General features: G+C 43.2%; 2 protein-coding genes across 7 annotated transcripts in view; both read right to left on the bottom strand.

Moving 5' to 3' along the window:
• On the bottom strand, window positions 1–14,276 carry ubp1 (upstream binding protein 1). 2 transcript variants are annotated; one of them, XM_026155811.1, is made up of 16 exons: window positions 13,019–14,273; window positions 9,811–9,962; window positions 8,029–8,105; window positions 7,833–7,938; window positions 7,629–7,735; window positions 7,326–7,478; window positions 7,130–7,240; window positions 4,343–4,450; window positions 4,019–4,125; window positions 3,872–3,926; window positions 2,286–2,379; window positions 2,069–2,159; window positions 1,779–1,897; window positions 1,538–1,680; window positions 723–774; window positions 1–628 (listed from the first exon to the last, which is right to left on the bottom strand). In XM_026155811.1, the coding sequence occupies exons 1-16, from the start codon at window positions 13,132–13,134 to the stop codon at window positions 591–593; spliced, it is 1,629 nt and encodes a 542-aa protein (XP_026011596.1). In that variant the 5' UTR covers window positions 13,135–14,273; the 3' UTR covers window positions 1–590. The 2 variants fall into 2 exon arrangements, with proteins under 2 accessions (XP_026011596.1, XP_026011597.1); XM_026155812.1 differs by lacking the exon at window positions 4,343–4,450 and having other exon boundaries at window positions 13,019–14,276.
• Window positions 14,277–17,116: 2,840 nt separating this feature from the next.
• The window catches only part of clasp2 (cytoplasmic linker associated protein 2), a 69,671-nt gene continuing 59,504 nt past the window's right edge, over window positions 17,117–27,283 (bottom strand). For all 5 annotated transcript variants that reach the window (XM_026156561.1, XM_026156565.1, XM_026156562.1 and 2 more), the window contains 11 exons: window positions 26,608–26,686; window positions 25,031–25,174; window positions 23,688–23,831; window positions 23,463–23,569; window positions 23,169–23,310; window positions 21,084–21,279; window positions 20,800–20,993; window positions 20,569–20,697; window positions 20,174–20,380; window positions 19,885–20,001; window positions 17,117–18,526 (listed from right to left, as the gene is read on the bottom strand). In XM_026156561.1, the coding sequence (XP_026012346.1) occupies window positions 18,449–18,526; window positions 19,885–20,001; window positions 20,174–20,380; window positions 20,569–20,697; window positions 20,800–20,993; window positions 21,084–21,279; window positions 23,169–23,310; window positions 23,463–23,569; window positions 23,688–23,831; window positions 25,031–25,174; window positions 26,608–26,686 (1,537 nt within the window). In that variant the 3' untranslated portion in view covers window positions 17,117–18,448. The remainder of the gene's footprint in view (window positions 18,527–19,884; window positions 20,002–20,173; window positions 20,381–20,568; window positions 20,698–20,799; window positions 20,994–21,083; window positions 21,280–23,168; window positions 23,311–23,462; window positions 23,570–23,687; window positions 23,832–25,030; window positions 25,175–26,607; window positions 26,687–27,283) is intronic.

Genomic DNA, 27,283 nt, shown 5'->3' with positions numbered 1-27,283 from the left:
TTGGTTAATTAATGGTTTATTAAGACAAACCCATCGAGAATGTTAAACAAGCAGGGCACGGTGGGATTCTCCTTTAAGCGAGTTAGTATGAGATCGCATGCTGTTCAGCAGTACAGGTTACCAAATACTGGCCTAGTGCTGGTTGTGTGCGTTGTGAAGGAAGGGCAACGAGCAATAAGGAAACGCTTTCCTTCTCCTGCCGACCCCCACTCCTCTCCCGGAGCCGCCACCCTCCGATCTCCACACAAAAACCATACAAAAGACAGAAAAATAAAATAAAAAAATAAAATAAAAATACATAGAACATTGCTAACTTTCCCCCCTTTATCCCACATCCCACCGGTCTCTCTTCTTTGAACTAAATCGCCTTCGTTAATAATGTTTTCAATATGAAACAGTGGACACACCCATGTCAGATTCTAACATTTACATGGCTTTAGCGCAGTCTGTCTGCTTCCCGTCGAGCTATCGCTTAGAGAGACAGGGAGGAAGAAGAGGGAAAGAGTAGAGGCAGGCAGAGGGATGGACAGAGGGAGGCTTCAGCTCCAAAACAGAGGGTGGAGAATTAGTGATGCCATCTGTCCTCCTCACTACTTCAAGATTAGATGGAGTCCTTCGCCCGACTCATCTGCAGAGAGGGGGAAAAGTGAAGGGAGACATTACATCCTCGTCTAACAGTGATCTAGGTTGTGGCTTTCTATCTGTTAGCAGAGACTGCTGACCTTTGACAGTGCTGATTAAAAAACAGCTCTCGTCAGGGAAGTTGTAAACCATCTGTGGGAGAGAAGTAAAAAAACAAAACAGGGTGAAGCGCTGGAGCTCATGAAACATTCTCAGCAGGTTAAAGGTTTGTTTCGGTTGCACACAGGTCCGACTCTGAAGAGCGACACAGTGTGTGTGACACACACAGAGCCCATAAACAACATGCAAATAAGATGATGGCGCCCGGTTATTCCTCTGTAAGCTGTGAGTGTTTGTAGCTCAGGAGGCAGAGCAGATCATCGATAACTGAAGGGTTGGTGGTTCACTCCTCGGCTCAACACGGGTATTTTTCACTTGTTAGGCAAATGTGTAAACCACTACACTAAACCAGATCTCAAACCCACAACTTCTATGGTGCCTTATTTCTGAGCACGGTGTTTGTGGAGGTATTGTACATCCTGAAAGCTGAGTGAAAAGGACGTCACCATGTCCACTAAAGCACACAGTGAGGCATTTTCCTGTTTATGGGTGGACTGTGGCTTGGGAGGTAGAGTGGGTCTTCTGTGAGTATCCTTGAACCCCAAATTTCCCCTGAAGCATCAGTCTGTGTGTGTGTGTGTGTGTGTGAGTGAGATTGTTAGAAAGTACTTAAAGTAGAGGTTAAACGCATGTGTGTGTGAATGCTCTCAGTGCACTAGCAGGGCACCAACCCACTTACCATTTATTCCACTGTTTTTTAATTAAAGACTTCCACTTCATGAGTCTTTCAGGGCCATGAATGTGACACTCAAAATATAAAGAGAGAGAGTGTGTGTGTGTGTGTGTGTGTGTGTACCTGGTCGCTTAGCAAGATGTGTATGCCTGTAGGACCCTGTCGGTACACCTGGTTGATCGTTCCCAGTGGAATGCTGCACACGCACGCCATCTTGCGGATGAGTTCTGCAGCTGTGAGCTCCTCTAGATACAGAGCATGGTACACTGCACAGAAACACACCAGACCGGTTTCACGGTCATGATAATAATCACAGACGGCATTTGGTCCCTGATTAATATCAGCAGCATCTGTTCGTCTTTACCGTGTAAACCAGAGGAGAGACAGTGTTCTCCATTTTCGTTAGTGCTGTGTCTGTCCAGCAGGGGGCTCTCTTGAAGGGACTCCTTACAGACATATATTGTCAGCCTGGGACGCACTGACCTGCATACACAGAAAACAGCGTGGGTGGTGTATCACAGAGCCTGGAGCTGGCATGATGGGAGATAACTCGCTGTGTTTTTGTTGTGGGTGACATCATGTTATGTCTCTGTCTCTCTTTAACTTGTTTTTTGCTTTGTATTTACCAGAAGCAGCCACTCATGTGTGACCTACCTGGATTTGAGTGCATTGAAGAGCCTGATCCCATCTGCTGGCCCACAAATCTGGACTAGATCGTCCCGGGTTAGCTTTAACAAATCAGAACCTTAAAACAAATAAATAAATAAATAAAAAGGGAGGACATCTGGTCACTTCTAATACACGCGCACGTCTTTCAACATCATGACCACGCCTGACCACGCTGTGTGTCTGACAACCTGCCTGTGCATACCTGAGAAGTTAGAGAAGAGCCGTGTGTAGGAGCTGAAGCGATTTTTCAGCAGCCACTTCTGTGTGTCCTGTATGGAGGCAGTGGGGCCCAACTGCTGTAAAGAGGAGCAAACAGGGGGTCGAAACATTAACACAACTCAGCCCTACTGAGCTAAACCATATTTGGATTAAAACTGAGGGCACTAAAGCCTCTTTTCCACTAGAACCACCAGCTCGACTTTTAGGGTTTTCAGGGCTCGCAAAATCGCAAAGAGTGAAAACTTCAAAAAGCAAATGTCCTAGATCTTGGTTCCACTTGCCTCTTACCTGTGATTTCAGTAGAAATTTCCAATTCAGAATCTGACACAGACTGATTCATGTCCTACACAGTTCTTGCAAGTTCATAGAAATTTCTGTTCAATTAGAACCAAATATTTGAGTTGATGATTGTAATTTGTTGTTGTAATTTGTGTTTTAAATATTTTTAGATTAATGTATAATATTGTAAAGGAAACAAAACATAAATCAAAATTTTCTTTTATTTTTTTTTAGGCTACTTAAATTTATTTTGGGCTACCAAAAACTGAAAAGTGCCTGCCCCAAGGGCTACCAGGGATTTTGAAATTTTGCGAGCCCTGGTTTTATATTAGGTGGTAGTACCTGGTACCACAAATATGACGCCAACAGACTGCATGACACTGATTGGCACAGGAGTGACATCACTGGATGACTCATGAGTGATGCCTTTTTTGAAAGCCGGAAACGGGGGAAATGGCGACACATGAAGCGGTGCAGACATTTAACATCAGTTTAGCAACATGTATATCAACGCCTCAATGTCCTCCATTGTTTTTTAGCATCACAGGAGTTAAGAGCCACCTCGCTATAACAACCCCACCCACATTGAGCTTTACTGACTTGCAATAGAAAATGACCAAAACTGAGTAAAGTTGAATCGAGCAGACGCTAGTGGAAAAGAAACTTAAGACAATTTCAAATAAAACACAAAGAGTGGAAAAAAGTCATGGATCCAAACTCAACTGCAGAGTGGAGGTGAGACATTCGTCAGTCACCTACACCATTTTCTCCTCTCTGTAACTGAAAACACTACATTTCATATTACACAGAGATATAATGGCAGATAAATGGGAGGAAATACGCTTTGAATGTTCGAATGCAGCTCAAATTCATGGAGAGAATTCAAATGAAAGGTAATAACAGCAGAAAAAGTTATCTAAATATCTGCTGGAATAAATGTTGCTGCTCATCAGAAACAAACATGGATTTAACCACAGCAGCAGTCGGTACTGCAATTGTGTCACTTACTGAAACTCAATAAAATCTTAACCCTGTGTCATTAAGGGAGGAAAACGTATCATGTGACATGGCAGCAGGTGTTCGTCACAGCAGACGTTTTAATTTGCGATTTCAAGAACAGAACAAATGTTACTAAAACCATTAACAGCGCCTCTGCACTGTTCAGCCGAGTCGTTACAGCCTGACAGTGACTCAGCACACACGCGGCAAAGCAATCAATTACGTCATCATCTACACCCGAGTCTCTTACACCTCTGTTCTGTTCGTGCAGGTGTGTCACTTTTCACTAACCTCCGAGTTGCCATGGCTGCCAGGGTCTGCCTGGTGATTGGGTGAGGACGAGTCACTGGAAAACAGAGACGTTGATTTAAGACCAGTATACACTTTACCTAAAAAACAGAAAGCTCTCTCACTCACGCACACACACTTTCAAGGTACCTGTCCAGTACTGAGGAGGTCGTGTAGGTCGACAGTGGGGTGGAGGCGAAGGAGAGAGTAGCTGCCTGGTTGGTGCTGGTGTAGGCGTTGTCTGGCCAAGGAGAGCACTGTGGAAAGCGCACTTATTGATACAAGCAGCTCAAACTACACAGAAACAACAAGTGAAAGACATTTAGCTCCATCTAGCCTAAAGTCAAGTTCAGTACAACATCCCCTAAACAGCAACTGACGGCCTCACTAATCAACAATAGGTCCTAAAAAAGGTGGCAGACAGTGTGTGGAGTGATTAAGAGGAGGAAGAGGAGAGCAGAGCAGGATGCTTACACTGCCTCTTTTGGCCAAGGAGTCGCCACAATCAGCGGGAAGTGTCCGCTTGCTGGACTTTTTCAGCTCATGGTCGCCCGCATCCTCTATGATGGGCTCAAGCCTCGTCTACATACAGACACACAGCAGAGATTAACCAGCCAGTGGTTATCACACAAACAACTAAAACCTCCAACTCGATATGTGGGGAACAGATAGAGGTGTGGTTATCACCGTAATTATAGTCCAATAACATTTGAGCGCATTTTAAAACAGTCTGAGGAGAGTTTCACCCTCACCCGCCAAACACCGAAAAGTCACAGAGACACTATTTCACAAAATAAATGTAATATATTTGATAAAAGGCAATTCTTTAGACTTCATTACTAACTGATTTTAATACAAGCTGCAAAAGATTCAAAGTGGTTTTTTTCCTCTTTATGCAACAAACTGCAAACCATTTTCCTCCAAGCGAGAAGTTATGTCACTGCAGCAACAGTGAAAATGAATTAAAAGCTGGGTCTCTGATAAAAGGTGCAGAGCATGATTGATGCTAATAAATAAAGGCTGGCCAGCCCTTACTGATGGAAGAAACAGACCCGTCTGGCTGTTGGGGAAGCTGACGAATGTCGGCTAAAATGTTACGCATGTTCTGATATAAACCTTCCGACAAACCGGCGATCTTTGGGGAGAACCACCACCTCGCCCACAATGTCAGCTGGGAAGGACTCCAGACCCCAAAACCCTGAACTGGATGGGGGGTTAAGAAAACTGATGTTCTGACATAGGTGGTTTTATGTTTGTTATATTTACAGTTTGTCCATGTTATGCTTTATGACTCAGTCACACTACAGTAAAAATAGAACGACATCCTCTTTTTCGCTGGGAAAACTTTCATCAATCAGCCGGTGATTCTTTTGCTGCAAGTAGTTGCAGCTACCAATTAGGGCCGACTGTCTGACATCCTTGACCTCTGGGTGACTTTTTGTTTGCAAAGTGATTGAATGGGAGGTAACCTGTCTCTATGACAGTCAGTCTGACTCAAGACTGACTGTCATAGACTGTGGTCTAATTTATAGGCACACCTCGTCTGTGATGCATCTCTTTGCAACAGTGGCTGTATTCTGGTTATATTCTTGTTTAAAAGCGAGGTTGCCGAGCACCTGTACAGCAGTACAGGTGCTCGGCAACCTCGCTGTACTGTATTGCAAGTCAAATGTGAGTGATGTTTAAGGGGGGTGTAGATATGAGAAGACCCTGAACAATCTCACTTATATAATCAGCTAGAACAAATTAAAATAAATCCCTTTTGTCACATTAACACAACTATTTAGTCGAGACCAGCTATTCCCAAAATTCAAAACCCCTGCAGCTTCATTTGAAACATAAACATTTTCAGTGGCACGCCCAAACCTTCAGTAAAAACGCCCAACTGATGGTCACACATACCTAACAAAGCATTTCCTTTGTGCTTTCATTTATTCATGCTCCAGTGATGAAATTGTTGAACCTGATCTTCTATCAGCAGCTTTAGTTTCAAAATTAAAATCTTTACAATTAGTGACAAGAAAAAGTTCAGGAGCAAAAAAAAAAAAGCCCCATAATTAAGAATAACAATAAATAATGGCAATTTTAAAATGAATTACAAAACAAGTCAAAACAAGATTCTAATATAGAAACACTTTTGATTTTAAAATAACCCTAAAAAGATGTAATCCTACAGAATCCAATAAGAAATAAGCCAAAAGTTTATTAGTTGGTTATAAAACATAAGTAAAATAGAAATATGTTTCTCATCCTGCAGGATTTAGTCGTATAAACGCTCCACAGATTAAAATTAGACGGTCCCATCCATTTACATTTCTAATATAGGAGAATTAAAAATATCAGTTAACTTAATTTTCACTGCGAGCGAGCAGGAGGGAGTACATAAAAGGAACAGCTCAGGCTGTAGAGACGATGTTAGAGAGGCAAGACCGCCTGAACGTGTGCAGGAGGGATACTGGGCACACTGGACCTGCTGTGGCCCATTCAGACCCCATAGGGGGTTGCAGCCCACACATTGGGAATCATTGGTCTAGACAAACAGTTGAGCTGACAATAAAAGTCTGTTCAGTATCTGAGAAAATATGGAAAAACCACACAAAGTGACACAAAATCCACTTCAGTTGTGTGCTGCAAGTCGACTAGCTGATAGCTGGGCACAGAAATACTAACCAGTTATCCGGTTGTTGTTTCACAGCAGCAGCGTGCCTCTGATTTGGTGAACAAATGAGGCGGAAAGAAGGAAAGATGACAGCCGTGTGAACAAACACGGGTCTCCTAACATTAAACACACCTGGCAAACTAATGTGACATCAAATCTGTGCCACTGTGAAAAACATTTGTGATTTTTTTACATTTAAAAAAAAAAGAAAAAAAAAAAGACCACCTCCCCCCAAATAAATCAAAGGAGGGTTTTTATTTTTGGGCTCAACGCGATTGTCGTATTTTTGATGATCTGAGGTTTAAAAACGCAGTAACTGATTGTTTCAGAGTCCCTGACATTTATACACTTGAATGTGAGAAACAGTGAGAAACCACGGCCAACGAATTAAGAGGATTATATGACTTCAGCAGCTTTCTGAATAAAGTTATTGCTGTTCGTTAGTTCTTAAATCCAAAGCATTGTAATTTTCAGACTGGTTGGCAGTGATGGAGTCTTTTGTATTATGAACAAGAACTGAACCTGGAAGCTTGTTAGTATTATAAGCTAGTTAGTGTCAAAGTCACATAAAGCCTAGGAGTTCACAGCAGCCCTGTACCGACCTCTGACAGGATAGTGGTATCGTAAGAAGGCTGGTACTTTTCCTTCTCTTGAGCTGTGCGTTTCTCCATCTTCTCCCTGTCAGTCTTTTGCTTGCGATCTGCCCCCTTTGGCTAAACAGGAAGCAGAGAAGAAGAGATGTAACTGGTGAGTGCTGGCACAGTTTCAAACGTGCCCTGTTTAAGATTGAGTGAGCACCTTGAAGACTTTAATTTGGCAGGAGGCAGAGTGGAGGTGCTCCGTGTAGTCTCCGCCGTCTCCGAGGGCGAACGTGTCGATCTGGATCCTGAAGGGGACGCCCTTCTCTCCGCCGTGCTTCCTGGGAGTGAACTCCGTGCTAATGCAGTGCACCTGCAGACGGCGGGTAGACACGATGAAGTCAAAACGTGTTTGATGTGGAAATTCAGCAGCACGCTGAGCAGGTGGCTCAAAGAGAGATGTATGTATGTGTGTGTGTCTCTCTGTGGTTTGAATGAGTGTCAGAGGATGTCTGAGTGTTACCTGCACAAACACAGAAGTTCTTTTGTTCAAGTCCCACAGAAACTCTGCAGCATTCAGCTGGGAGGGGTGAGTCTTTGGCTCCACAATGCCCACTGACATGGGGATATCTGATACACAGACACACACACACACAGATATTTGAGTTACAAATCACACACATGAACGGGACAGTCTAAGCAAACATTTCTCGGCAGGCATCTTTACCGATGTCAAGGAGACGGTCGCCAGGACGGTTCCACTTCCATCCCTCCAGCTGCTGGTGCTCTGTGTACTGCAGCCGACGGTCGTGAAACACCACTCGCACTATGCTCTACACACACAGACACACACATTAGATATAAAGTGTCCTGTCTACAGACACAGATGCATGATTGTCCTCGAGCTGTGAGGATCCTCTCACCTTCACCATCTTGTTGTTGAGCTCCGGTAACTCCCCTGGCTTCCTGTTGTCCAACATACGCACCTCATAAGACTGGCCTGAGTGAGAGTAGATGAACATTAAAAAACAAAACACAACAACAACAAAAAAGAAAGATTTAACAAGGAACAGTGAGTATATACATATTTGAATTTAACACACTCAATAAAAAGGTACAGGCTCATTATTATTGTTGTAAATTTATGAATGACACTGCAGGAATGGTTCCTCTGATGAAACACTCAATACTGGGATTTAATGGCACTAAAACTCATTTTTGGATTACTTGTTACAACTTCTGATTATTTTACTGTGAGCATTATATATTGATGTTATCACATTTAAGGTCCTTTTAAAAAAAACAAACAAAAAACCCAACGTTCTTTTAGTAATTTATTGTTATGGTGTAACTTCCAACTCCTGCCTGTTTAGTTACACATGACTGTGTTTTATTGCACTTTGTGTAAAGAACTTTGAAATGCTAGTTGTGATAAGTGCTATGCAAACAAAACGTTATCATAAATCCTGGACTCTCTCACTGGTCTGCCTATCGACTCTGTAGTTACAGAGTTTAACCTTATCAAACTTCCAGGAACAAAGACCAAAAACACAAAAAAGTAGATACAGAATCCTCTGAGTGCTGCTGTGGAGACCACTTGCATTTTATACTCTTTAAATGATCACACCTGAAGGTAAATTTGCCTTTTAATTCTTGATTGAAGTTTTGAAAAATCACCCCAGTGTGGTATAAAGTTGTGTCACTGCTGCAGTGGTTTATGTTTCAGTTTGTGTGAAACAGACAAAAACACATGCATGCCCAAGTAAACCGTCTTTCCTAAAAAATTAGCACAAATGCTCACACTGCACAGGCTGACCTGTGAAGACACCGCTCAGGTATTTTGTTTATTCATGCTCACTCCAGTTTAATTACATGCAATTTAATCCAGCTTTATTTATATAACACGACTTCACACCAACAGTCACCTCAAGGTACTTTCTATCGCTACAATATGAGCAATATAAACCCCAACGATCAGAAAATACCTGACCCTGCTCTCTATCAAACTCCTTCACAGGCTTTATTAGAATATTTTATTGTTATATGTGAAGCAGAAACAGACGTTTAGACCATATGATGAATTTCTTACTTTGCTGGTTTTGTTTTTATACAAAACAATTCTAATAAAAAAGTAAGTTAACTTGTAAATCTTGCACTTTTAAAGTAAAAATTACAGGCAAAAAAAACAAACAAGCGAATAAAACACTGAGTTGGACAGATAATCATTATTAATGCACTGAGAAAGTAAAAGTCAGTGGGGGTAATGGAGTGTTTGGAGGGCAGTACAGTGTTACACAAAAACAAAACAACTTTTTCCAAGAAAAAACACAAAATCTCGTCTGTATGACCAAACCACCGTAAAACAAGGCCCCTGAGCTGTGTTTAAATAAATAAATAAAAACTGTGTGTATTGATATGCTAAATAACCTGGAATAATAACGTCTTGTTATGCATTCAACGTGCATTACAATACATTTCAGTAATAGGCAGATCTTAGTGTGTCACGTCGAGGGCACACGAGGCTGGCATTCACATCAGTAAGAGTTTCATTTTACAGTGATCACACCGAAATGCATTAAATTAATGCGCTCATTATTTATTGACGTTGGATTGTTGACAGGCAGCCATGCAACACAAACTGGGTCGTGTAAAACCGGGTCAACAACCCCCCCTCCCAAAATCACCTGCCGTTCTTTAGGTCTCACCTTGGTTTAGGTATGTGAGCGTTTCGTCATGCAGCTTGACAGCGGGCGAGGTGGCGGTGCACAGCACATACTGGAATGGGGGATTTTTGGTCTCATTTTCAGGAGGGAGGCTGGAGTCCTCCTGCTTAAAGATTGGCAGAGCCAGCACATCACTAGGAGGGGCGAGAGAGACAAACAAGTCAGCGAGGGAAAAACAAAAAAAACAACAATAAAAGAACAGTTGTGAGCGATAAGTTTTCCCCGTTAGGAGCTGATTTGGCGTATTTTCCTTGGCACTGGCCTCAATTTTTTTCAACTAGCTTTTGTCTCAAAGTTAGTTTGAATCTCCAGCACCATGTGAGCTCCATCCTGATGACAACATAATCACTGTGACCTTCCTGAAGGCAAAGGAAATCGTGTATTTATGCATCAGTACTGGACGACCTTCTCTCAAATGTTTGTGTGATTTTAACACTCTCACTTCACTCTTGATATGTCACTTTCAGTTGGGCAATATTTCCCTGTCACAGTGTGGAATAATTCAATGGATCACCTTTTTTTAGAATAAGTGACGAAGACTATCCATCGATCAAACTGTCTCTCTAATTATGTATGCATGAGTCCGCAGGAGGATAAATGAACAGAAACACCCAGAGATAGCCTTAGCTGCTGACATATACCATCTCTCACGCTTGGCAGGCACTGTAGACAACGTTCCCGTACTTGGCTCACCCTGACAAATGCTGTGGGAGTGTCAATGAGGGCACAGAGAAGGGTGAGGAGTGTGTGCATGTGCAAAAAAAGAAGTCCTATCTGTGCAAAAATATGTAGATCAGGGCATCTCATTACCTGGAAAACTAATCTGGAGCCAAACTAAAACCACCTTACCAAATTTCAAATAATTCCTGCAGCACCTTCCTCAAAACAACGAAGTCTTTCAAAGAGCTGCCTGCTAGATTTATCCTGCCCCGTATCGCTTTCTCTCAATCACTTGCCGGTGTGTTTTCTCTGCAGAGTGAGCGAGCCCAGGCAGCACCAACATGGGTGCCACAGCCCAGCTGAACCATGCTGCCCACGAAAACTGCATCTGCTTCCTGAAATCTGAGGAGCTCGTTCCACTGAATAACACCGAGACATTCTGTTCCCATCAGCTGCTGACTCCAAACACACCCACGACCCACCCCTGCACCACAGACAGACAGCAGTATGTCTGAAGCACAAACTAATACTGTCAATGCATACCATCCCCTGAATACCAGTAATCTTGCTTACACACATAAGCGACAGGCACACACCTACGTCATGCTCAGATAAACACACGCTAAAAGCAGACGGATGCAGATAAAGCACATGTATGCCCTCGGCGGGCTTGCCTTCATCATGCAAATATCACGACCTCCCATTAACCTGTTACATAACAGTGCACGCATACTAAGAATTACTAATTGAACAGGTGGTTTATAACAAAGTTATTCAGCTCAGTCTTTCCACACATATCGACTTCAAGATATATTTGGTGACTCTTTTAAACATTAGGAATTTATTTATTTACCCCCCACCCAAAAAAAAAAAAAAAGGAAAATCCAATGACAAATGACCAGCAAGTCTCAACCTTTCCTGTACTGGTATTGTGACAGTTCACACCATCATTCAGCTGCTTCCCCAGAGAGGTTCTCGTCCCCTTGTCGGATGTACTATGACAGCACAGTTGCAGGAAATGCACATGCATCCTCTGCAGACAGATTATTCTCAAGTAATGCTGCCCAGCCAGTGTAAATATGCACCATCAGCATAAATGCTGGAATAACCTGACTAACCAGAAACCAGGGGAAAACTGGCTTGTTATTATATTAAAACCAGAACTATGAAGATAAAATTTGTTACTAGACTGCATGTTTATTAGCCTCGGCGTGTACAGGCAGGTGAGATATTTTGGCAAAAACCAACACAATGTGTTTAAATAAGGGGTTGGGCCAGTAACACCTGAAAACCTCCACATGCTGGCATTCATCTTACAGCTCTCTGGAAATCTACTGCAGGGATGAATGCCAATATTCCAAAAGACACTCCCTTATTTGGTCTGTTGATGGTGGTCTTTGGTACAAGAGGGCACAGACATTTAAACTGGACTAAGATCAGATGAGTGTAAAGGTTATAGCATAGGACTGCTATAAGCTGTGGGTCAGTGTCATTGAAAAACTAACTCTGCATTGATCTGAAGAGACATGTTCCTCTAATAAAATAAATGGGTCCAACATCTCAGAGTCACCAGACTCCCAACAGTTCAATCAAAGTTTGCTGCTGGAGAAAAACCACTAGTATGCTTATGGACTGCCTGTGTGGTGAAACAGTTTTAGGATAAATATAACCATGCAATGAGAAATAAATACATAAATAAATTTTTGATTTCCAATACTATTGGAGTCACACCCCCCCCCCCAAAAAAAAAACCCAAATGGGCCAAACATGATGGTGTGCTAGTGTAAAAAGATACATTAAGTGTATTTACAGTGACTAAATTGCTGCTACATTTTCTGAAGAAAATCATTCAGGAGGAAAGCAAGAGTTTCAAAAATGTCAGAGTTAAAATATTCAGACTAAAAACATATGATCATGGATCACTGCTTAGAGGTCAGGAGCAGGTAAACAGAAAAAAAATACTGGCTTCAATGATAAAAGATGAGGTGCATATATGTCCTGAATTGAGGGAGGAAAAAATGCTTGAGCAATTTCATTTATAACCTAGAACAGCTCCATTAAAAAGAGTCTAAATTCAGTCCCATCCGCCTAGACATGTGCAGCCACTTGTTTTCACATAACCCTGATTATGAGAAACAAAGCCACAGACCTGTTCTTAAAACCAGAACAGTGTCTTCCTGACTTCCTGGATGTAACAAAAACTTTACCCATGTCCTTGCAGCATACACGTGCATTGAGAAACAGTGCAGACTGATAAAAAAAACAAAAACAAAACATCTTTGTCCCTGGCAGTATGACACGTGTCCCCTTCCCTGCCTTTGTGTGTGTTTAGAGAAATTAATCTTCATCCCTGATCGTGGCACCCCGCAGTGACTGCTCGAGTCCAAATCCCAAAACAAAGAGAAACCATAACACCCAACACAAAGGGAGTAACGCACCCAGGGGGGCTGTAATGTTAACACTCAGAGAGCTGTTCTTGCCAACGACCCACTGAAGCTGGGACTGGCATGTTGTCTTCAGTCTCTCTAACCTCATGCTGTAGGCTCCAGCGCCCAGCTCCTGCCCGATGCCGGACAGGCTGGCGTCGAAGTCGTGAACCAGCCCCGACTCGATGGTGGCGTCGTCCATCTTCAGCACCCAGGCCATCGGCCCCAGCTCCTTGTCCTCGGCTTCTACTCGGATGGCCGCCAGCTTGCTTCAGGTAGGAGAGGTCGGCTTATAGAGGAAGTGAGCTTTGCAGCTTCTGAATGACACCCGTGAGAGGAAAGTTATGCTGCTAGCCCGCTAGCCGCTCCCTGGCAAGCTGGGCAGGCGAACCGGTAGCTTTCCACAGAGACTGGATGCATTGCCATATCTCCACTCGAGTTCTGAGAGTTTATTTTCGCACAAAGGGATGCTCCAAGACAGGCAGAATGCCTGAAAGTAACTTAGAATCCACTCAGCGAGTAAATAGTTAGTCGTGACTGAAGATCCGAGCTGATTGTCAGCATGCTAATGTTAGCTAACAGCTAGCTTTGAAAAGGAAGCTTAAGCAAGCTAGCCTGAATTCAGCAGCGCCTTTGTTGCTTCAAGTATCGAGTCTTCATACAGTCCGACTGACGTTTGTTCAGCAGAACGACACAAGCAGAAGGAGGAAAAAATATCGTTTTAATCCACACACCGCATCCCACGCAGCGCCCCGCACCAGCTGTTGCTACCGAGCTATGAAGCTAACTAGCATCAACTTCACTTGCTTTCAGCTACGTCCGGTGACCTAAGAGCGGCTCTCCTCTGGCGCTCCCTCTACCATCCCACTCCGCGCTCCTCTTCTCATCGCGGGGCTGGAATCACCGCCGGGGCTCCTTATTTTTAACACGCAGTCCGTTAACCATCCAAAATGAAGCGTTTGACACAAAACAGAGCATCAACATGGCTCCCTCAGCACACAGACTGTCGGTCTCTGAAGCCCGCAGGGCTGCCACCGCCAGCCTCGGGAAGGATGCCAAAGACTGAGTCCAGCCAATCAGAGGCCGCCCTCTGTGCCCAGCGCAGAATTATTAGCCAATCAGCAACCTTCGAGCTTCCGTCATTGTGTCCAACTGTAGTTGCGCTCTGCCTCCCTGAAACTATAACACATATCTACAAAAAGTCGTTACTGTCAAAAAATATGAACCCTGTAGGCATGCAAACACCCCTCAGTGTCAAGTAAAAATAATGTTATATCTCTGATGCAAATACAGCGACAGGGCGCTGACCTTTTCACCGAGAGTTATTTATTAACAGGTATTGTTGTTGCTCCAAACACCCACACTGTGAGGATATAAACTAAACCAAACATTTACATTTGAGCTGTACATGAGCGGATACCTCGTATAGCCGATGTTCTGTCTCTGTAGGGGGGCTCGGAAGTTTTCAGTGTACGGCTGCCAGAACAACATCGCGTCTCATCAGCCCTCTCCTCACTTCTCCTACACATAAACACCACTCGGCCCGGTTCCGACGACGAGGTCCAAACGGGAGATCAGTGTTTCATTCATGTCAGTGTCGAGCAAGAAGAAAAGTCCAGTCCACAGAAGATGGCTGCAGACCTTTTGCACTCTCTGGTCAATAATTACGCACCGCTCGGACCCTGGACGTGGCGCACTCTCAAGTCTGGTTTTCTGAGTGGGGCACACACGCTATTTTGGCCCTGAAAGGGAGGTGGAGGTGGAGGGGAGGCCCGCCTCATGACTTAAAGTCCTTCTGTCTGACTCAGGAAATTCAGAATATGGACATAAACACACGACAGTCAACACCAAATATGCAAACATCAAAGAACACAAGGGAGTAACTTGACTTGTCTAGCATGGACAGAACTAAAATTCATGTTGCATAAGTGTTGGATAACACTTGTTCATTTTAAATGAAGGATTTGCAATGGACAGCTTGTAAAAAAAAAAACTAATAAAAAAAATCCCCCCTTCAGTTTAAAAATATATGAATACAGTAATTACTACAATAAAAAAAATAATCAATCAGTTCTTGTACATTTGAATAATGTAATAAATAATATGTTTTTAAATTCAGTATGTATATAGGTGTACAGAGGCCGTTTTAGCAGTCATCACTCATGTGTTCCACATTTAGTGTCACCAAAAGCAAATTTATCATGTAACTCTAGTTACATAAATGCACAACTGAAAACTGCTGTGTTGGTTAAAGAAGCAATGATCAGGCGAGTAAAGACTGAAGCTATTTGGTCACAATGACACCAGGTGCATTTGGAGGAATAAAGGTGAGGCTTTTACGCCTAAGAACACTACCAAGTGTCAAGCATCGTGGTGGTAGCATCGTGCTCTGGGGCCGTTTTGTTGCCAGTAGTACACTAGACAAATTAGCTAGAACTTTACCTCAAATCAACATCTAGATGGTTGAAACTTGAAGACAGTTAGGTGTTCCAACAGGAGGATGATCCCAAACACACACGACAACTGGCTTTGTAATAGATAAAGTAGGGTGACATTACATTGCTGGAGCAGGCTTCCCAAAGCCACGACCTCAATCCTATTGAAAATTTGTGAAAGAGCCCTAAAAGCCAGATCCTTACCAAGAAACCAACTGATTTAAATGAACGCTATACCAGACACCAGAAGCTTGTTGATGCCTACCACTTTGCCTACAAAGCACTTTGAATCACCTTGTTGTTGAATTGTGCTATACAAATAAACTTGCCTTGCCTTACCAAGAGAGTGTAGTTGAGGTGCGACTCACTAAGGGACATTCACCAAATATTAGTGACATGTGAGCACACATCACCTTATATGGTTTACAGAATAACCCAAATAAACTCAAACCTGTGCATTTCTTTGTAACTAAAGTCCTTAAAGGTGTATGCTGAACAATCATTTCACCCTGCAAAAAGAACCGTTACAGTAAATACACTGATTCTCATTTAGCACTTGTCTACTCTACCTGCTCAAGTGCTTTCTATCCAACATTCCCACACATTCATACTCCGACAGATGGATTGGAGTTAGATAACTTGGGGTTAGTATCTTACCCAAGAGCTACATGCACCCCAGTTCAGGGAAATCATGGAAAGTCTAAAAACAAACCTTCCTTTCCGACCAATAACACCCACTTTTCATAACAAGGTCTTCTTGTTCTAGGAAATTAAAGCCAATTTAAGCAGAAAACTGTCAAAAAGTCAAGATTTCCAAGCCAGGGAACAAGCACGGTTAGTTGTTACCTGCAAAACACAAGAGTTGATTTAAAATGCAAATTTTAAGTATGTAAAACTGCTAAAGTATACCACATCCATCTTCAACAGTGTAACTGATATGTTTTCCCAAGTTGGGAATTGTTTTGAGGACAGACTCAGTATGAACTGCAGGGTCTTGGCAGGTTGTAGATGAGTGCAGCAAGGCCAGGGGGTTTTACAGGTCAGACAGTATCTGGGACTCTCTTTAGCTGTTCCTAAATTTACAGCCCAGAGGACAGATGGATACATGAAATATAGCACCAGTTTCACAAATAGCTATGTTGCATAAGACCTAAATGTTATCTTTTATTCCATGTGTGGATTAGCCCACTTTCTTAACGTTTCTTAACAAGTCCACGATCTCCCACCTGCTGCTGCTCTTTGCGGGAGAGCGACAGCTGGAAAACCCACTGCTTTATCAGACAGTAAATTAAACTCCTGGTGTTGATTGGTTTGTCAAAGCAAGGATAAAATCCTGACGCACATTTTCACCAATTTCTCGCAAAACAAACATAAAACCGATCACCTGTGCAGCTCAGAATAAAATTGTTTTAGAATAAAATAACTGCTAAATATTAATCAGTAAAGTAATTTTGCATTTTTGATGCTTTCATACTGAGGTGTTTGCTGAAACTGAGTGGTTGTGACACAGTCACACTGTGTAAATTTGGGATGAAGGGACTCTTTAAGGGACTACGAAACATTTATGATACTGTAGAGGTTTGATCACTGATCCTGGATCAGATAAACTGCAACATTCTGTTAGCATTTAATAGATCTATTCTGTTGAATTGCATGAACAACACTCCTGTGAGGAGGTACAGACCCACCCATGCACGGTATTTCTGCTCACTGCCTTACCGCAGCACTTTCTTATGCTGCAGAAATGAAGAGAGGCGGGGCTTATCGTGATCTGTACAAGTTCTTTATTTTATTGTAAGCACAGCTTTGTAAATGCACAGAGGAAACAACAGTGAAAACTAGAATGTTACAAGAAGAGGAAGGAAAGAAAGACACGAACAGGAGAAAAGTGACACATGACTTGTTTCTTTTTTCCCAGAGCTGTAAATAATAAATTTCTACAAATTTCTCAGCAGAGATAAACAAAATAAGTGTGTGAGAGAGAGGGGAAAAAAATAAAAATAAAACAAGGATGGGCACAGGTGCGCGCGTGCACCCCCCCTCTGGGGAACTCCCCTGAATGACACTGTTATTTGGATACTCCATTTTAATATCATATATAGATACATATCCACTATGTGATAATAAGCCATGTCCTGTCATACTTCATGTAGTAAGCAGCCATCTTTCTCCACGTGTTGCCCAGAACTGATGCGAGATTGGAGAAATGGAGGACATCATGGATTTATCTGAAAGGGGCAGACACTGTTCACATTAATTTAAAACCCCAGTCAGAGCAGTCTGACAACAGACCCCAATAAAAAGTTATTAATCTTTTAAATTTCGTCTCATGCATAGCCAAGCACATAACGCCTCCTAAACTTTGGAATCTGTATGTACTGTATTTGCTATGAGCAGGCAGGACCCACTTTGACTCGTGTTAGTGCTGCGTGTGCTGGGGTCGGCCGGTCGTACCGTTCAGGCTCATCAGCACCTTTTTGAAACACGTGTTGACGTCTGAGTGAGAGAGAAAACGCCGGGTATTAAAAACCACTGCAGTAAAACCTCTCTGCGTAAAAGAAATCCAAACTATGACATAATGTAAAATTACATTCCCGTCTACCTGGCGCCCCCCTCCCTCAAGTTAATGAGTGTTCGAGAAGGAAACGAGGAGACAGCACCGTTGGAGGAATATTACCGCCCAGGGAAATGAGAACCATGCAGATGCACCACTTCCTGTTGACCTCGAGATGCTGTTCAGAGGGAATGTGCTGTGGATATGGAGCGGAGCGGACAGGACGGGCATTTAATATCTTCATCCTTGAGTGAGTAGTGACAAACCTGTGGAGGGTGTGACTGCATGTCTGTTTAAGTTTAATCCGAGTTTGAGGGTTCAGTTCAGTCAGAAGGGATCCTAAGAAATGGCGAGCAGAACTACAACTCTCCTCTGCACGTGTGATGACTGTGTGTACCTAACAGCTGTGTGTGTGGTGTATGTAGTTTGCTCCTGTGAATGCTTTGTTCTCAGTCTGTGTTGCTGTGTTCTCATGAACAGATGGTTTATGTTGGGTGGGCATAGCTGCAGTTCTGTAGTTGCCCTGTGGGACGGCGCTCTGTATCCTATAGGCCCTCGGTTGAGGGTTCGTTGCCGGTGGTGCCGGACTGGGCGCGCTTGATGTACAGATTCAACAGCTTCAGCTGCAGATAGAAAAACAGAAGAACATGAATTAAATAATGTGTGCAAGCCAAGAGATGCTAAAAATCTAAAAGGCGAGATTGCAGTTACTCCAGCTGAGCAGGCCGACCGCGTGCTGACACGTGGCGTTTATGGTTCCTGCATTATTTGGGCAAGTAATGTTTATCACATGACCGTTTTTGAAAGGTCGCCCTGGGATTCATCACAAATAGATCAGTCTGTAGCTGACAGACTCATCACTCATCTTTTATGGTTGTTGCCATCAACTGTTTATAAAGGATGGATGTAGCGATTGTAATGGCTCCGTGTCCTGATGTGAGTGCTTCACTTGAGCGTTTTTGTTGAGGACGCTGCATGCTGGTAGTCCGTTTTAAATCACCTACTTTACTTTAAACAGTAAACTGTTCACTTCATGTTATTTCCAGTAAGACTCTCGGAGATTATGATCATAACCACATCAGGAAACAATTTACAGAGGTCACAAATGAACTGATAAGAGGTGTCATTTTTACTTATACACTTGTATACAATTCTAAAGTATATTTTGCAACCAGAGGAGTCGCCCTCTGCTGGCTTTCAGAAAGAATTCAGGTTAAAGGCTTTGAATTCACTTTTCAGACCCTGAACCTACATCTGTATTTACCAGCGCTGGAGTCGTTACTCAAAAAAAAAAAAGTAACGTGTTATACATTATTCATTACTTTTCATAAAATTGATGTACTACGTTATGTAATTAATCATCAGAGAAAGTAACTTTTTATACTACTTATCTTACTTTTGAGTTACTCAGCACAATAACCTGATACGTGCGGTCACACAATGACCAATTAACTGAATTATACAAACCTGAGGCCACAGTGCCACACACTGACACAAATGAGGACGCACATAGAATCTTCCTCTTTGTTTTTACATATAAGAACAAAAGACGAAAACTAGCGCCAAGAGACTTCAAAGTGATCGCCACTTTAAAAACAGAGGCTGCAAGCTTGACTACTCATCATTGCCCGAGTTACAGGGCCTGCTGGGCTCGGGTCGGCCTTCACTCAGCTTTAAAATCACTCCAAGTTCTTGGCTAGCTTTGTGCTAGCTGCTGTCTTTGCAGCCGAAGTTATTAAGCAGTATATTGTATTTGTTTCTGTACTCGATGCAGTTTGCACTTTACTATCGCACTCTTGTCTTTTGTGCAATAAAAATAAAAGTAAAAAAATCAGCTGAACAAAAAATTAAAATAAAAAGATGACTCTTGGTGGAAACCTGTTGACACGAGAGCTTGAAATGTATACACAGAAAGATCCTGGTGACCAGGATGAGAAACGACACATCTTTAGCGAGCTGGTTTACGATGAATTCAACTTACCTTGCTGCTGGACAGTTGGCTGAGGTGCGGTTTGAGGTCCTCTCCTATCACTGAATAGATGGCCACCAGGCAGAACACACAGGCTTTCCTCACGCTGCTCTCAGAGTTGTCGTAACCCTGTTCAGACAGAAGAACACAACTTACAGATCTGCAGTTCTTCATAACAATCATATTTATGCATGAACGTGAAGGCTGTGTGTGATAAAGCAGATGACAGACAACTACGATACTGCACGGCTGATACTTTCATCCTCCAAATGAACAGTTACATATCTGAGCTGCATGTTACCTGTATCAGTCCTGGTACAATCTCGGGCAGCAGGCTAATCAGGCCTTCGCGGGGAATCCTCTCCACTACTTTGGTCTGCATCTTGATGGCGGCCAGGTTGATTGGGTAATCAGCTGACTGGATAATGGGACACAACACCTTGATACACTGGTCTGGACTGATGGACAACGCCAACATGGCTGCTGTCTCCTCAGCTGCTCGAACCACCTACAGAAAAGCAGAGAAATATGAATATACAACATGACCAAGTGATAATCACAAAGCTTTTTTCCAGCTTTGATGATCCATAAATAAAATAAAGGAGTGTTCTGCACCACCGCTTCATGGTCTGATAATGCTTTGTGATAAAATCAGCTTCTCAGTGAGCAGATTAGCGTGGGTGTGGATAAACGCACCTCCTTGTGAGGGTCTTTATGAGACTCCAGGGCCTTCATGATGGTGAGCTCTGCGTAGTTCTTAAACCTCCAGGGCTGCTTGCTGAGAATCTCCCTCAGCACCCGCAGAGCCAGCGTTCGGATCACATGCTGAGAGAGGATTTAAGATAAAAGTGAGCGACTTTAGCTTTTTTTTCCTCTTCCCTCCCCTTTCATTTGGTTGTTGTAGATTTGAAATGAGTGTGTGTGTACCTCTCTGTCGCCCATCGTCTCGAGCAGGAGCAGCAGGATGGTCTTGAAGTGTTCGTCCCACACCTGCAGGGTGTTTTCGCGTATCAGTTTCTGCAGCTCACACAGTGCTGCTTTCCTCTCTTCTATGCGCTCGTTGTGATTGGATAACTCCTTGAGGAGCTCGGCCACCAGCTCCGACTGATCCAGGCTGCTATCTGTGAGGAGACAGGCGACAGAAAATAACCCACGTTAGCGATATCTCGAGGTCGTTATTTGTCCTTTTCCGCCAGAATGCTTTTGTGTACCATCAGTTTGAAGCTCCGAGTCGTCCAGGCTGGTGTCTTTGCGGCTGTGTTTGAAGGGAGAGTCGGACAAGTATTCGCGGGATACTCGGGGGCTGGAGGAGAGCAGGGGGGTGTTGAGGAGAGACGTTTTATTGTCCAGAGCCATACGCCCGCCGTCGCCCATATCTGACAGTCTGCCATCTGTCCCGCTGCCCCCCTGAAAACAAAGGTGGATTAAAAACAAAGCGAATGAACCAAGCAGTCAAACTCTAAAGAGTTCAAAAGTTCTGGTTTAAAAACAGTCTGAACTGCAGAGTTGTTTTATGTGTTTAGATGGTAAATACGCAAAAAGAATTAAAACAAACATGTCTCCGTTCGATTTCTTAAAATTCATTCATATATCAGGACATTTTGGATGAAGTTTCCTTTTTAGAGAGGATCTTGTTGTCTAAATGAGAGCGTAAGAAAACAAACACACAAACAAAAACAACTCTATCACTTAAAAAGGCAGACACATGAAGCACCAGGTGAGGAGCTGAGCAGGGTTTAAGGTGCTCTTATTTGTATGTGTATATTTACACTCGAGCCGCTAAATGCTCTAAGCTGGGGTTTGATGAGTCAGGTGTGCTGTGATTGGCACGTTGATGACATGTGGGCCACTTGGGTTTCAGTTGCATCTCATGGGGAAAATGTCAGGAGGTCACACCTCTGTAGTAGAGTACGCCATGTCCTTAAAAGGAACCGGGGTCACTGCAAGGGGCTGCAAAATAAGACCTGGCATGTCTGAAGTCATAAATTTGTTTTGAACGAGCAGGCTACCTACACAAGCATCACAAAATAATAACTGGGGATGCTTTTCAGCAGCTAGGCTTAAATAAAACAAACAGGATTTTATCAGCAGCTGTAGAAGATTATTTTTCACAGTTATCGGTCCCATAAACAATGTATGCTTCTCACTCCCTGTGCTAACGGACGGGTGGTGGGGCAGATCAGATGTCAGCGTCCCCTACAGTACACCTGTGTGGGTGTTTCAGGCCTCTGCAAGTCTTGGAAAACATGTTGTAAGGTCAAAAGACGATATAATACTTTCTGAGTGCAGAGCTAAATGAGAGTGTCAAAACCTATTACAAAGTCTGAATACTCTGTCTTATCCTCTTTTTATTCTGGTATTTGCTTATTTTATCAGGAATAAAATCTCAACTCTCACACTTTTATACTACTGGCGAGATCGTGGTGTATAGCTGCTTGCGTTAGGACCGCACCATGGTGGTATTTTTCATCTGGTATCAAAATAAAGAGACCATTCAGAAGCCTGGTCACTATAAAGCAATTTGCCCACCATGCACTGCATCGTGGTGACTGCTCACGAGTCAAAGGCAACCCTATAATATACACTATATGGAAAAACATATGAATTCAAGTGTGGTGCTATAACTGGATGTCACCCTTTCAACAAGCCAGTTTGTGAAACTTGTATGTTTACAAATCCACCAGATAACAGCAAATCAACCCTTTTCCCCATTTCACCCGTCTCCATAATTTGGTTAGTAAATAGTTTGATCCTTTGCTCAAACTGAGGCTGCTAGCTTGTGTCTGGTTCTGACCTCTGGATATTTTTTGCTTTCGTCACTTTGCCTTTGTTAGCTTCTTTAGAAAGTCCGTGATCAGCAGGGTGACGGCACTAACATCAGCATAAAACTGCGCACCAGGAGCTTCACGACATGTTTCCATGGGTGAGCAGCTCCTGTAGGTGACTCACTGCTTTTGTCCATATAGTGTATTTATCAGCCTCAGTGGCCAGTCAACGGTAATATTCACTTCCATTTGTACTCGTTTCAATTGCTCGCCTCCAAGTTGAGAGAAGTTTAACTCCACACCTGCCCACTTCCCACAAGTTTATTGACATTCATGATCTCTGGCTGCTGCACCGCTGCTTGTCTCTTGCTGTGGGGGAAACCTCATGAAGGTAGAATCAAATAAAAATATTCGAAAATGTTCAAACGCCCCCATGAATTGTGCCAACTGTTACACAAACCACTCAGGTCTGGTTGTATTCACACCAGGAATTGAACTTATGTCCCTAATGTGTTGGCCTCCTCCACTCACCTCCTCTCCTTCTCGCCGCTGGACGGGTTCATTCATGTCTTCTTGGCTGCGAACGCTGAAGTTTTGGATCGCCTCTGTGACACCTTTCAGTGAGCTGTAGATGTCCTCTGAGTTCATGTTTTCTGTGTCATAGTCAAAAGCACTGCACAGACACAGTAAAAGATGTGGTGTAATTTGCAAGCTTACTTTTTTCCCCCCCACAGGCGTGTTTTTGGCCACAAAACACCCTAAAATACTGTTTACTGTATAACAGTGATTTGACAGTGTAAGACTAGTTGTCAGACAAGTGTTTACCTTGGTGAGAGGGTGTTCTGGGATGTGTTAGTGGGCGAAGTGACTGGACTGGACCAGCTGGCTGGAGATCGGGGGGTGTGACGTGTCATAGGGCTGCCCATTGGTGCCTGAGAAGGTAACAAAACAACAAAGAGGTACGCCATTATTGCTGCAGTATAATGACAGAGTTCAGGTGTAAACTGTGATTCTGAAGCATTCACAGTTTAGAGTCAGAGTATGTTTTACCTGTGCAGCATTGCCTGTGTTCTTCAGGTGGTTTTGAAGTAGCTTGGTGGCTCCATCCTGGAAGGTTTTGGGCAGAGCTGCCAGCAGCATGGTGAACTCTGGAGTGTTGAGCTGGAACAGGGCAATTAGCACCGACTGGGCTGCCTGTTACACACAAAATACACACTTAGACTTTGTGGACCAAACAGGGTGGCAGCTCTTGCAAGTAGTACTGTGGTTAACTATGGGATGCTGTGAGGTGGCATTTGAGACAAGGATCCTTTTCAATTTATGATTTTGAACTGAGATGCAAGTTTATAGTTATGAGATAAAGCTTAAACACAAAAAACAAAACAAACCAAAAACTATGGTTGTCACTATCAAGCAAAATTTATAGTCCAGCAAAGGTGACGTGATTGCTGTGTGCTTCTTGTCTGCATGCAGACAGGCATTTGCAGAAGACTGATCTGAAGCCAGGCAAAAGAATATGCTGTGGCAAAAATTTAGACAGTGTCACAAGTTTTAAACAGAGTGTGAATGACAGCAAACTACCGGAACGCAACATGAAATTAAAGAGAAAATAACAGGTAAAATGAAACAAAAACTTTCAGCTATTGGAAGAGAACAGCCAGTGCAGCAAGAAGACTGCTTGGCCTAAAGTTGAAACCATCTCTGCAGCTATGGAAAGGATACTCCACAGATCACACGATTTTCTTCCCATGGAAATTCCTAGTTCTGCTGGTAAAGCAGTGCAATAACTGTTTTTCAAACCTGTGGTATCATACACTTCGTCTGCTTTTGTTGTAACATCCCAGCCCGTTCTCACTCCCGAGGCGTAACATGTCAACGTTTTGTCACGTCCCGCGGCGTTCCTGAGAAACGCGAAAGGAGACCTTCGGCGTTCTTATAGTACGCCGCGGGTTATGGCTGGAATCCAGTGCAATGACGCTCCCGCGGTAATAGACGTTCCAGTCCTAAACCTAACCTTATCCCTAGCCCTAACCATAACTTTATCCTGATCTTAACCAGGACTATAATGATGTTAAATAGCGTGTTTCTAAGCGATTTGAAGAAAAAGAGCGAACATGTGTAGATGGAGTCCAGACGGTTCTCATATTTCCTCTTTTTTCCGAGGTCGTCATTTAGGAACGTGGTGGGTAGCCGGAAACGTAATATGTTGACGATTTGTCACCTAGCGTAAAATGTTACGCTTTGGGAGTGAGAACGTGTTGAACATCCAGATTCAACAGTCAGCCTGACTTGCTTCAAATCAATATTATAAAGTTTAATTACATCCCTCAAAAACAAAAGGGGCCTGTTGCAAGAGGACGTATTATGTTGTGTGCGTGTTTGTGAGACGATACCTTTCTGACGTCTGAGCTCTTGGGTTCAGTCGTCCAGGTGATGATGCGGGAAACAGCCAGCCGAGTCTCGCTAGAGTTCACAAAGTCCGGAGCTTCCATTTGTAATGTCAGTGTCTCGATGTACTTCAGAATAGCCACCTTCACCTGCAACGCAAACACACACATTTATACAAATTGTTAGGAAGCTGACCTATAATGGTGAATATGCATACCCAATATTCACCTGTAAAAACACAAATACAGAAACAACCAAAACCCCCCCACACACACACACACACACACACACACACACACACACACACACACACACACACACACACACACACACACACGCGCACAAAAGTGAGTCAGCATGTACAACCACAGCAGATTGTGCATCTCTTGCAGGTCTGAAAAATCAAATGATCCAATGAATGAGAGAAAAGTTTAAAATGCAGTCATGCGTTATATAGTACAAAAATAAAATCAATCAACTTAAAAACAATGACAAATAACAATATTAAAGAACCAATAAATGGAAAAATTCAACTCAGCCTCTGAAACGCCACAACTGACTCCTGCCCTGATTGTCTTTCGTCTCTCTACAAATGCACCTCAGGACCAGAACTTCCTCCAAATCACTTAGCAGCATCGTGCGCGCCACATAATTGCTCCCCCCGGAGCGCACTGACCTGGGAGGACTGGCTCCAGGCTGCGGCCTGCTCGTCTAGAGAGCAGGCGTGGCGCCGCGCTCTGGGGGGGAACAATTTTACCCCGGACCCTCCCCTGCCTCGCCCGCAACACGAGCTCCGCACAGGCTTCAGAGAGAGAGAGGAGAAGCACCGCGTCAATCAACGGAGAGAGACAGGGAGACGAGGACGGGGGAGGGGTGGGGAACAAGAGAGGAAAGCAGGCAGGAGGATGGAGAGAGTAGAGGAGTAAAAAGAGATGGGGGAGTAGACCTGGGCGATACTGAAATTACACTGTATGGTTTTACAAAATGAGTCAGACTCATACTGTGATACTATCTAAGCCAATTCTTACATGTCAGAGGGGTTGGATATAGCAAAATATTTAACAAAATTACTATGAAGATGTAGTTAAGTCTTCAGAAATGCAATATTTGCAGCAGGTAGTGAAATTCTACTGTTCGTAAGATCCTTTATTGCCCAAGCCTAGTGGGAAAGGAGAGGGAATAGAGGGAAACAGGTTAAACATCAGGCAGAAAAAGGGTGTGGGAGTAGGCAGGAGCAGCACGGGAGATAAAAGGGTAAGAAGGGTTGGGAGCAAGGAATAAAGTAGTAGATAATCAGGGGAAACGAAAGAGAGGTATGCTGGGTAAAGATGAAAAAGGAGTTTGAGGAAGAAAGCTTGAAAGTAGCCAGTGGAGTGGCTCGATCAATCGCTATCCAATCACAGCCCAGGATTCAGGGTTTTGGGACGTAGAGCCAGCAATGGGCAGGCATGTAATAATATTAGCACAGCAGTCAGTTGAATTTCCAGCTTTGTGTGCATGCTACCCTTGCACAGACATTTGCACACTCAGCTCTCTCACATACACACTAAACAGACATGTATTATATCAACTTGTCATTTACCTTGAGGTTGGGCGTCTGTGTTTGGTCCACAGTGAACCTCATGAGAATGGTAAACTGGAGGTCGTTGGGAAAACATTCTCTGCAAGACAAAAAAACCACAGATTTAGATTTCACGTTTTGTGCCATAACATGCATCGTAAAAATAAAGTTCAAGGACTGTCAGCAAGTAAATAACCGAGTAACCACTGTGCCAGATGCAAAGTGGTGATTTGTGTGACTGCTTCTTCTTCTGCACTTTTACTAAACATTTGAAATAATAGAGATAAAAAAGTGCTGACTCTGAAGGTTGCTGCTGGTTTTTGGAGGAAAGCACTCACTGTAGGACTCACGCCAAGAACACTTTACAGCAGGGGTGTCAAACATAAGGCCTGGGGCCCGGAAACAACCCGTCAGAGGCTCCAACCTGACGTGCCAGAATAATTTGAAATGTGTGGAAAAATGTGAAAATTACAAAAGAGGGCGTCAGAAATTTCAGACTGCAAATCTTTTTTTTTTTTTCTAGTTTTTTTTTCCTCTCAGTTTTAGTCTTACTGGCTTCTTTAAACTACTATAATACTTTAGGAAAGGCAGACATACTATTGAAATTACATTTATTTTTCTTAAGAAACCTCAGGAAGTAAATTTTTATAAACAGATGATCAGTTTGTTATTTCTTTAAGGTCATACCACCTGAGCA

Source organism: Astatotilapia calliptera, chromosome 22 (assembly GCF_900246225.1).
Source record: "Astatotilapia calliptera chromosome 22, fAstCal1.2, whole genome shotgun sequence".
NCBI lineage: Eukaryota > Metazoa > Chordata > Actinopteri > Cichliformes > Cichlidae > Astatotilapia > Astatotilapia calliptera.
This window is presented reverse-complemented; position numbering and strand designations above follow the sequence as displayed.

What these genes read in the sequence shown, in the direction of transcription:
- ubp1 (XM_026155811.1), bottom strand. Translation starts at nt 13,134, where the DNA reads ATGGCCTGGGTGCTGAAGATGGACGACGCCACCATCGAGTCGGGGCTG. An exon ending in GCTGGAGCCTACAGCATGAG is followed by an intron (nt 9,963 to 13,018) that starts GTTAGAGAGACT and finishes CGCCCCTCCTAG; the next exon opens with TGATGTGCTGGCTCTGCCAA. An exon ending in GAACTTCTGTGTTTGTGCAG is followed by an intron (nt 7,479 to 7,628) that starts GTAACACTCAGA and finishes CGCCGTCTGCAG; the next exon opens with GTGCACTGCATTAGCACGGA.